At 34.1% G+C, this 11,292-nt stretch overlaps 1 protein-coding gene across 3 annotated transcripts; it reads left to right on the plus strand.

Annotated features, from left to right (window-relative positions):
* Positions 1–1,673: 1,673 nt before the first annotated feature.
* LOC100805156 (topless-related protein 4) lies at positions 1,674–9,951 on the plus strand. 3 transcript variants are annotated; one of them, XM_006600683.4, is made up of 26 exons: positions 1,675–1,913; positions 2,070–2,208; positions 2,305–2,484; positions 2,596–2,709; positions 2,808–2,966; positions 3,062–3,245; positions 3,334–3,457; positions 3,707–3,822; positions 4,066–4,234; positions 4,360–4,469; positions 4,572–4,641; positions 4,745–4,818; positions 4,982–5,077; positions 5,156–5,251; positions 5,598–5,725; positions 5,823–6,057; positions 6,139–6,303; positions 6,370–6,462; positions 6,552–6,698; positions 7,030–7,140; positions 7,228–7,407; positions 8,204–8,332; positions 8,526–8,621; positions 8,850–9,038; positions 9,155–9,318; positions 9,408–9,951. In XM_006600683.4, the coding sequence occupies exons 2-26, from the start codon at positions 2,129–2,131 to the stop codon at positions 9,604–9,606; spliced, it is 3,408 nt and encodes a 1,135-aa protein (XP_006600746.1). In that variant the 5' UTR covers positions 1,675–1,913; positions 2,070–2,128; the 3' UTR covers positions 9,607–9,951. The 3 variants fall into 3 exon arrangements, 2 of the variants coding, with proteins under 2 accessions (XP_006600746.1, XP_003549747.1); XM_003549699.5 differs by having other exon boundaries at positions 3,710–3,822; XR_005889323.1 differs by lacking the exon at positions 9,408–9,951 and having other exon boundaries at positions 1,674–1,913; positions 8,869–9,038; positions 9,155–9,296.
* The last annotated feature ends 1,341 nt before the right edge of the window (positions 9,952–11,292 follow it).

The raw sequence follows: 11,292 nt of genomic DNA on the forward strand, positions 1-11,292 counted from the left end.
TTTTAAAATGGTCATTAATATCAAATTTTATTTTCTTATAAACACTTATTACTTTTAGATGCTTAAAATCAATTTTAAGGGTCAATTAATATTATGGAAATTAAATAAAAAGGTAAATACAAAACCTGTACGTGACCTATTATGTTACATGTCTTTTTTTTCCTTTTTTAAGAAATGTTACATGTCTTAACAGCGTATTATATTCTTGAATATAAAGTATAAAAAACGTTTTCTTTTTTAATAAACGCTTATTAATTTTAAATGCTTAAAATCAATTCTAAGGGTCAATATTAACAAAGTAAAAAATTAATAAAGAAAAGGATAAATACACTGCACATGGCCTATTATGTTGCATGACCCAATAAATAAAATAATAGCTATTAATTTTAAATATTTAAAATTTGGAAAGATTTTGTTAAAAAAGAAAAGTATTATTATATTAAATTCATTAATATAAAGGAATAATAATATATTCTTTTTAAATAAACACACATCTTTTTAGATTTTTAAAATCAATTTTAAGTATTAAGAGAGTAAAAAGATTAATAAGAAAAAAGATAAATACATTGCACATGGCCTATTATGTTACATGACCTAATAAAGAAAAAGATAAATATTGATTTTGATTTTATAATTAATATTAATAAATGTATTTTATCTTTTAAAGTGTATCTCCTTATTTTAAATGAACAAAATCTTTTAGAAATAATGTCCATTTTTCACAAAAAGACAAATAAATTTATTAATATAATAAGATTTGACTGATTCAAAGGCAAAAAATATATAACACGAAGAAGAAAAATGCATTTACTGTTCAATTAAAGTTAATTAAAATTACAAAATATTTCAATTAAAATCAATAGTAATAAATATATATATTTTCATTTAAGTTGTTTGTTTGCTTGTAAACTCAATCCGGCAAGATAAACATCCAATATTTATTTATTTTACCATGCATGCCGAGTCTATATTTATTTTACTTCTTGTCATTAACATGACTATTTTATTATTGTTGTTATTTTACTTGGACAGTTATAATTACGTGCTAGTGCTTGCAAGTGGGTGAAGTTGGCTGTCACTGGAGGGGCTACCCTTTACAATTTACAAACATGCATATAGATGATAACATGGGATCCACCACGCATGGAACAATACTTGTGTGATAACATCCTATTCTTCAGAAACAGCAAAAAAGACTCTAATATTTATATTCTAATAACATAAGAAATATTTTACCTTTTCAATCAATCAAAAACAAAAAAAAATGTTGTATTTCTTTTCTTTTTATTAGAAAGAACTTGAAATCTCTGCCTAACAAAACCACACAGACGTACCTAGACACAAAAACAGCCTAATAGAGGAAAATTCATAGATGACAAATATGGCCATAACATACTATATTTCTCCATTTAATCTTTTTTGAAAATCCTAAATATTAAATAAATAGCAAAAATTAGAAAATAATTAATGTTACCGCTGGTTGAAAACGCCGCGAGTCCACCCGAAAATAAATCCAAATCTAGGACTCTCCATAAGCCAATAGCTTATCACAGACCGTATAAGCACGTTCGCTTATTGAAAGCGCGTATAAGTTATACTACTTATCCAACAACTTATAATACAAACCATGATTCCATCTCATCTCGTGCTATTTAAACTGTCTGATGATACCATTATTTCGTCGCTCACAACAATTCTTCTCTTCTCTCTCTATCTCCGTTTTCTCTTTCTCCTTCTTGTTCTTCTTCTTCAAATCCCTAGCCCCCTTTTGTTGTATAAATACTCAGCCAGAAGAGCTCTAACACAAGAAAAAGCTAGAGAGAGAAAGTGGAGCGAGAAAAATACTGAAACCCTCCCTCGCCATTCTTGTTCTGCTCCGTCCCTCTCGATCTGCGTCAGGGATTCTCTGGCAGGTGAGAGCTTCTTCGCTCTGTCATTTTTGTAGCGCGAATTTTCCGTCCAATTTAGAGTTCGTTTTGTTTGTGATGTGTTTTTTTGTGTATTCTTGTTTTTCATGAATTTGTGGTTTTTTATGTATCGGCGGTTGAATTCCGTGTTTCGATGATCAGGTATTGTTGATCTGTTCGGTTCTAGATCTTTTCGTGCGGCTTTTGTTGACGGCACCGTCATGTCTTCCCTCAGCAGAGAGCTTGTTTTTCTCATACTTCAGTTTCTCGATGAAGAGAAATTTAAGGAGACTGTTCACAAGTACGTTAGTTTACGAAAAAAATTAAATTTATTGCAGTTTTTTTATATATTTAATTTAATTTTTTTTATTTTGTATGTGAATTTGTGAACGTGAAGGTTGGAGCAAGAATCGGGATTTTTCTTTAACATGAGGTATTTTGAGGATATGGTGACGAATGGGGAGTGGGATGAGGTGGAGAAGTACTTGTCTGGTTTTACGAAGGTGGATGACAATAGATACTCCATGAAGATCTTCTTTGAGATACGCAAGCAGAAGTACTTAGAAGCATTGGACAAGTAGGTTATCTGTGGTGTTTGGCTGCTGTGTTATTCTTTTCCAATTTGCTTACTGCTTAGACATTTATTTTGTTGTTAGTTAAAAATTGAATGGGAAAAATATTGTCACAGGCAAGATCGAGCAAAAGCGGTGGATATTTTAGTGAAGGATTTGAAAGTATTTGCTGCATTTAATGAAGAACTTTTTAAGGAAATCACACAGTTGTTGACTTTGGACAACTTTAGGTATGAAGATGGTTACCCTTGGATTTTATGTTTTGGTGCCTGACTTATTGATGTAATTTTTTTCTTGGCCTATAATGTGGGTTTTTATGATTTTGCAGACATAATGAACAGCTATCCAAGTATGGAGATACAAAATCTGCACGAGGCATAATGCTGGCTGAACTGAAGAAATTGATAGAAGCTAACCCTCTGTTTCGCGACAAGCTTCAATTTCCTACTTTAAAGAACTCCAGATTGCGGACTCTAATTAATCAGAGGTTATTAAAAGATCTTATCTTAGATGTGTAAATATAATCCGTGCTGTGATAATTGTGATGTTACTCACATTTATTATTTGTGTATTGACTTTCAGTTTAAATTGGCAACATCAACTTTGTAAGAACCCAAGGCCCAACCCTGACATAAAGACCCTTTTTGTGGACCATAGTTGTGGGCAAGTGCAACCAAATGGTGCACGAGCCCCTTCTCCCGTTACCAATCCCTTAATGGGTGCTGTCCCAAAGGCTGGAGGTTTCCCACCACTTGGTGCTCATGGTGTAAGTAAAACAACAGGACATGATCCATCTATGTTTTACTAGTAATGCCTCTTTATACTTATTATGACTCTGTTTTTACATTTTTCAGCCATTTCAGCCCACACCAGCTGCTCTTCCGACATCCCTTGCTGGATGGATGGCTAACCCATCTCCTGTTCCACACCCTTCGGCTTCTGCCGGACCCATAGGTTTGGCAGCAGCTAATAATGCAGGTAAGGTCATAAGTAACTTTTTTTTAGTGTTTCTAATAACACACGGCCTGAGAATTGGCATTAGTTCTATGCTAGCAATATGTGGTTTGCTATCGATTATGAGTATAATCACTCATGATTGAGAAAACACATGCAGTATGCAATAGCAGCTAATGTTCCGCCATTCAATGAAACTGGATTGCACACTTCGTCTTTAACCAAACTGATTTTCTTTTGCCCTTTTTGGCTTTCTACTTGTGATAATGGTAGCAGCTATTTTAAAGCGCCCCAGAACCCCTCCTTCCAATAACCCAGCTATGGACTATCAAACTGCTGATTCAGATCATGTATTGAAGAGAACAAGACCTTTTGGATTATCAGATGAAGTACAGTACCTGCTTTCTATTTGCTCCTTTGTCTCTCTCTCTCTTTTAATTTAAAAATGAGAGTTTGAAGTTGTTATCTATACCTAAGGGTATTCCCTTTGTTTCATTGTTGTTTGTGTGCACATGCACTTATCTGTAAGACTGTATCTGTTTTATCCACTATACATTTTTGCAATGAAAAGTGTACCGATTAGAGTGATAGTTCATTTTATATGATCGGTCCCTGTTAAAATGTTTCAACAGGTCAGTAATCTACCAGTAAATTTGCTTCCCGTTGCTTACTCTGGCCAGAGCCATGGTCAGAGCTCCTATTCCTCTGATGACTTGCCCAAGACTGTTGTGATGACTCTCAACCAAGGTTCAATTGTCAAAAGCATGGATTTCCATCCACTGCAGCAAATTCTACTTCTTGGTAAGCCTCTTTTGGTGTGTACGTCAGTTATGGCTTGATAATTTCTTCTTTTCTCTGTATGTTATATGTTATATCTAGTGATATTTGATATTCATTATTTACTTATTATTTCTATTGATGGTTAGTTGGAACAAACATGGGCGATGTCATGGTGTGGGATATAGGCAGCCGTGAAAGGATTGCACAAAGAAATTTTAAAGTCTGGGAACTTGGAGCATGCTCTGTGGCGTTACAAGTATGACTCTCAAAATAAAATTTGTCAATGCTGTGTATTTATTGATTGTTTTTTAAGACTGTTTGCCATGTGATGACTACTAATTCCCCGATTCTTATATAGGCATCTCTTTCCAATGATTACTCAGCATCAATCAATCGGGTGGTGTGGAGTCCTGATGGAACACTTTGCAGTATGTTCTAATGAGTTTTTGTGTGCTGTGATGTTTCTGCTGTTTGCCTAGAACACAGATTTGCAAGGAGTTAAAGTTTGATTTATCCTCATTGATATTTCAGGTGTTGCTTATTCTAAACATATTGTTCACATATATTCCTATCATGGTGGGGATGATCTTAGAAACCACCTAGAGGTTTGTTTGTCTCTCTTAATGTTCATTAGATCTTCTATGAGCTCATTATTTTTCTATTAAATTTATAGTCATTCTTTATTATGTCCAATCTATACATTGAAAGCAAAAGGCCCACAACTTATGTGCTTGATATATAGCTGCTTACTCAGTTTTTGTGGTTCAGATTGAAGCTCATGCTGGGAGTGTCAATGATCTTGCCTTTTCATATCCAAACAAACAGCTTTGTGTTGTGACCTGTGGAGAGGATAGGGTCATCAAGGTTAGTTGTCACATATTTTGTTATAGATATCAATATCAATAAAAAAAAAAACAATTTTAAATGTTCAAGGTCTTGCAGGTATGGGATGCAGTTACTGGTGCAAAGCAGTATACTTTTGAGGGTCATGAAGCACCTGTATATTCTGTATGCCCTCATCACAAAGAAAGTATTCAGGTAATAATTTATATCAGTGTGTATGTCTGCACATGTGCACACATGTTTATCATTTGTCTAAATTGAGTGGGACCAAGTAAGGGCAAAACGGAGAAAAAAGAAAATAAATTGTGCGGGGAGCAGTCATACATGTAATTCTATAATTCATGGTATATGTAATTCTCGCTGTGCCATAGTAGTTAACTGGTTATGCTAGATCAACAATAGCATTATAATATGGACATATTTCTCAATCTGGAAGCTTGCATGTGGTGGTCATATTTTCACATTGTTGGATAGTTTGTTTTGATTCACATTTTCGATTGTGTTATAAAATTTTCAACTGTGTTCTGATATGGCTCTGCAGTTCATCTTCTCAACCGCAACTGATGGAAAAATAAAAGCATGGTTGTATGATAACATGGGTTCTAGGGTTGACTATGATGCACCTGGTCATTCTTCTACTACAATGGCATATAGTGCTGATGGAACAAGGTTAAGAGATAAATGTTTTTCCTCTTCTTATCTTCCCTTGCTCTGTTTGATGCATGAATTAGTTTATTTATTTTCTTATTATATGTCTGGTTTTTAGATTGTTCTCGTGTGGAACGAATAAAGAAGGGGAATCATTTCTAGTAGAATGGAATGAAAGTGAAGGAGCTGTGAAGCGTACTTATCATGGTCTTGGGAAGAGATCTGTAGGTGTTGTTCAATTTGATACCACCAAAAATAGGTTCTTAGCTGCTGGTGACGAGTTTACAATCAAATTCTGGGACATGGATAACACAAACATGCTGACAAGTGTTGAGGCAGAAGGTGGATTACTGGTAACTACTGGACTGACATTGTGTTTTATTTATCTGATGATAATTTCATTATGTAGTAATACATGTCTTTGAAATCTGCAGGCTTCACCCTGTATTAGATTTAACAAGGATGGAATACTGTTGGCTGTCTCCACAAATGACAATGGAGTTAAAATTCTAGCTAACGCAGAAGGAATTAGGCTGCTTCGAACGGTGGAAAATCGTACATTTGATGCTTCTAGAGTTGCTTCTGCAGCTGTTGTGAAGGTAAAGTGATTGATATTTTGTTAATCTTTTGCAAGTACATCTTCTGAATCCTTCATGTTAATTCAGGCACCTACTATTGGAGCTTTTCCTTCTACCAATGTAACTGTTGGAACAAGCCTTGCTGATAGAGCTCCTCCAGTAGCAGCCATGGTTGGGATTGTGAGTTTCTCCATGCACAAATCTTTTAATGAATGAGGATTCTATTTCTCTTTTTGTTTTTAATTGTACTATTCTCTTTCTCTTTGTAGAATAATGATACTCGGAATTTAGCTGATGTGAAACCCAGAATTGTTGATGAATCTGTGGAAAAATCTAGGATATGGAAGCTGACAGAAATTAATGAACCATCACAATGCCGCTCCCTGAAACTTCCTGATAGTTTATCATCTATGAGGGTACTGCAGATATTAAAATCTTATATATTCATAATATTTTTTTGGCATGTGAAGCTGATGCCTGTACTTGTATTCTATTCCCATCAATGCATCCATGCTTTCCTTCCCTATTAATTCACAACATTTCAGCAAAGTTATATATTAATCAATAAATAGATGTGATGTTGCTTGTACAGTTGTACTTTATGTGTAGTGTATGACACCTTTTCCTGTATAGTATTTCTGTTTGCATTGTGTTCAAAACAGTATTAACTTTTTTTTCTTTTAGGATGCATGCATCTTATTACAAGTTCAACTGAGTATTCAATTAACATTTTAAATATTTTTTCAGGTTTCTAGGTTAATTTATACAAATCAGGGGGTTGCGATTTTGGCTTTGGCAGCAAATGCTGTTCACAAGCTTTGGAAATGGCAGAGAAATGAGCGGAACACTACTGGGAAGGTAATGAGCATCTATTATACTTGGTTGTGTGTACATTTTATCATGTTAATGTTCATAAGATTGTTAAAACAAGTATTTCTTATACAGGCCACTGCAAGTATTCAACCACAACTATGGCAACCATCTAGTGGAATACTGATGACTAATGATATAAGTGATACTAACCCAGAGGATGCTGTGTCATGTTTTGCACTGTCAAAGAATGACTCATATGTTATGTCTGCTTCAGGGGGGAAAATTTCTCTATTCAATATGATGACATTTAAGGTATGTCGTGGCTTTCATTTTGGATGTTCTTGTATTCTAATAATTTAGGAAATTATTAAGTAGGTCATGTTGCTAATTCTTTATTTAGAAAGAATTTATGTACTGGTTATTTGTTTCTGACCCTTCAATAGACAAGATAATAAACATAGCGGGTGTACGCAGATATTTATGCATTTACTGGTAGTTAATATTACTATATTGAATTAGGACTGCCATGTTGTTGGGATCACTGAACAGACCTCACTTCTGAGTGCAACATTATTGTTGTTGTCATAGGCTAGCACCTATTCAATTTGGTGCACAGTATAGCCTGTTCTCAGATAGTCATATTTATCATATACCTCATTAAATTAAAAGTGTTTACAATTTAGGCTTTTATGAATGCCTAAGATTGGAAAACAAATGAAAGAGACTTAATTTAGTTATGAAGTTGCAACCAAGACAATTGGAAATCACCAACTTGGCTGCTTCAGTTGGGTGAAGTAGTTTGGAGCCTAACATGTCTTTCTTACTCCTTGTTTCTCTCTCTCTGGAGGAGAGAGACAGAGACTAATGGTGTTCACATTATTAGTAGTTCCTATTCTCTTTGACCTTTACGCAGAATTGCCAAAATGGACATACTATATTAAGAAAAAAATGCAACTCCACATAAATTAGATGATAGTCTACTATCTACTTAGTAATTCAACTAAGCAACCTTTTGATGGTTTGGTTTAGTATTTCCAGACCTTAGTATCATTTTTTTGTTGCAATTGTATATTGTGGTTACATTAATTTCTGTGAATTTCAACTGCAGACAATGACAACTTTCATGCCACCTCCACCAGCTGCGACATTTCTTGCATTTCATCCTCAAGACAATAATATTATTGCTATTGGCATGGAGGACTCTTCCATACAAATCTATAATGTTAGAGTGGACGAGGTATTACTCTATGCACAATCTAGACTAGAGCTGTTGGTTAAGTTTCATAAAATAATGATTTTTTAAAATTCGTACAAGTCTCTCCCTCTCCTCCTTCCACACAATGCCTTAAGACATTAGTTTAGTTTCATACGTCATTGGTGTTTTAAAAATTTTGACATTGACCTTTTTTGTTTAATTTGTTTTCATCTAGGTCAAAACCAAGCTAAAAGGTCATCAGAAGAGAATTACTGGTCTTGCCTTTTCTCATGTTCTAAATGTGCTTGTCTCATCTGGAGCTGACTCTCAGGTAAGGAATTTTATCTTTAGGCTCTCTTGTTATTAGTTGCCAAAAGCTGAAGTGACCTACATGGAAGAAATTGGCTTTTGTTGCTCTGACAGTCCAGAATGTTATATGTATGACTGGGTGGAAAATGATTACTTAAAATGATTGCTTTTGGAAGCATAATTTTGAAAATCATTTAGATATTGAATGGAAATCATGAATGTGTTCCGCTGATTTTCTTAATGTTTACAGTTGTGTGTTTGGAGCACAGATGGATGGGAAAAGCAAGCAAGTAAATTCCTACAAATGCCCAGTGGACGACCGCCTGCACCTCTTGCAGATACTCGGGTCCAATTTCATCTAGACCAGACACATTTACTGGCTGTTCATGAAACTCAAATAGCCTTATATGAGGCACCAAAGTTGGAATGTATAAAGCAGGTGTGCTAGTTATAAATAATTTAATTGTCAGCTCAATTTGGCTTTCTTCACTTCAATGTCATCGATCAAGCCTGCAAGCTTAACCTTGTGCCGTGCTTTACTTTTTGTATGATCAGTTTTCACCTCGGGAAGCCAATCCAATCACACATGCTACATACTCATGTGATAGTCAGTCAATATATGTAAGCTTTGAAGATGGAAGTATTGGCATTCTTACTGTCCCTGCGCTCAGATTAAGATGTAGAATAAATCAATCTGCTTATCTCCATCCCAACCCAAGGTGCGTTTTTATTACAATTGTAACGAATGATCTGTTATTGAAACTTGAAAGTTTCTTTTCTCATATCTGATAAAATTATCTTTTGACAGCTTGAGAGTGCATCCTCTTGTGATTGCTGCACATCCCTCCGAACCCAATCAATTTGCATTAGGACTCACCGATGGTGGAGTACATGTACTTGAACCACTAGAGGCAGAAGGAAAATGGGGTACTCCACCTCCGAACGAGAATGGTGCCGGGCCTAGCACTGCTTCAGGTGCTGCTGTTTCAGAGCAACCCCAAAGATGATGGATGGCACATTATGTAGCACTTTTCTCTAAGGAACTTTGAGTGTGTGTTTTGATTGCATATGATCCCGCTCCCTGGTGCCTCCATTCGGTTTGCAAAGGGAAGCTGCGGAACGTAGGTGTTTGTAGGTTAGGACAAATCAAATTGAACCAATCACACCTTGTTATTAGTGGCTTCCTAACCGTGGGATTGGCACAGTATGTTATTACCCACATAGGATTACTGGCGTAAATTCGGCTGGGGCGTTGCAGAGTGGAGGGTCATTGTTATTATTTTTTTTTCTTTGGTCCTACCTTTATTTGTGTAGTATTTTTTTAATATATACAGAAAACTAGTCGTTATAGATTATTTTTTTTCAGCTAAAGTTAGCTATTCTGATATTCAGTTTTATTTTTACCATCTATGCAAGGATTTTTTAGAGCCTCTTTACGTGTTGGTTGAATCTTTTCGGCAACGATGGCTTCATTAATTGGATTTGTTAGATGTGCTTTAGGATCATTCAGATTTGGCAATAACAATTATTATGAATTAAATTACTGGGATGAAGTTTTTTTTTTTAAATTACTGAATAGTAATTACAGTTGACTTTGTTGGAGATTTGGTTTGACAATAACGCTAAAACATTTTTTTGTAAGATATGCGTTGGGTTTATTTAGATTTTGCAATAACTATTATAGTTGTTTTAGAGCATCCCAAAAATGTCTTTTGATTTTTGAAAGATTATATAGGAAAGTCATCACTTATCAATTTTTTTTTATAGATTTTTATAATTAAGATTTTGTAGTTTGAATTTTAATAGATTTATATTGTAATAATTCAAAAGATTTGAAAATATATTATGAATTTCAAAAGGATTTCATAAAGTTTTAGAAAAACATCGAAAATCTGAAGAAAAAAATACAGAGTAAATTTTAAATAAATAAATAAATAAAAAAACAAAAACAGCGTTGTAACTATGCTTTCTAAACTTTTTACCATCAACCAATGTGGCCATCTTATTATAAACTGAAGTCAAAGCCTCAAAAACATCTTCCCAAGTCTAATGTTACTTCTCAACATTCATCTTACAAAATGCCATATATTTCCCCTGGTCCAATGACATTGGCAATAATTCCTTTGAATCTAATGTGAACTTTGCCAAACCCTTTTTCCTGATTCGCAAGCCTCACATAGTCGGACACATCATTGCTGCCGATTCTTGAATTCTTACTCCTCACCTAACGCGCCCCGATCATTCCGTCTTTCACTCTTTCGTGCACAAGCCTTTATCTCAATCGAAAAATATTAGGAATATATTCTTTAATATATTCTTTCAAACATATTTTCTCATTTGTTAAAATTTATTGAAAATGAAAAAAAAAATGAGTGAGTTTCATCATATTTAATGATTCTCTCTTAATTTTATATTTTTAATTAATTTTAACCAATTAAAGAGAACATGCAAAAAAATATGTTCCTAGTTCTTCTTGTTTGGATAACACTTTTTCTCTAATATCTATGATTTGAATTGGAAGACCTACTTATTTATTAATCATTTAATAAGTCTCTTAATAATTTAAAAATAGAAATTAAATTTAAATTATGCATTAATGAATAATTAAAAGTCAGGCAAAGGACTAGAGAATTTGCTTAAAGAAAATTTACAGAAATAATGTTTGAAAAATCGTCTGACAATGTATAAAAGTA

The sequence above is a fragment of the Glycine max genome, chromosome 17 (assembly GCF_000004515.6).
Source record: "Glycine max cultivar Williams 82 chromosome 17, Glycine_max_v4.0, whole genome shotgun sequence".
In the NCBI taxonomy this organism is placed as follows: domain Eukaryota; kingdom Viridiplantae; phylum Streptophyta; class Magnoliopsida; order Fabales; family Fabaceae; genus Glycine; species Glycine max.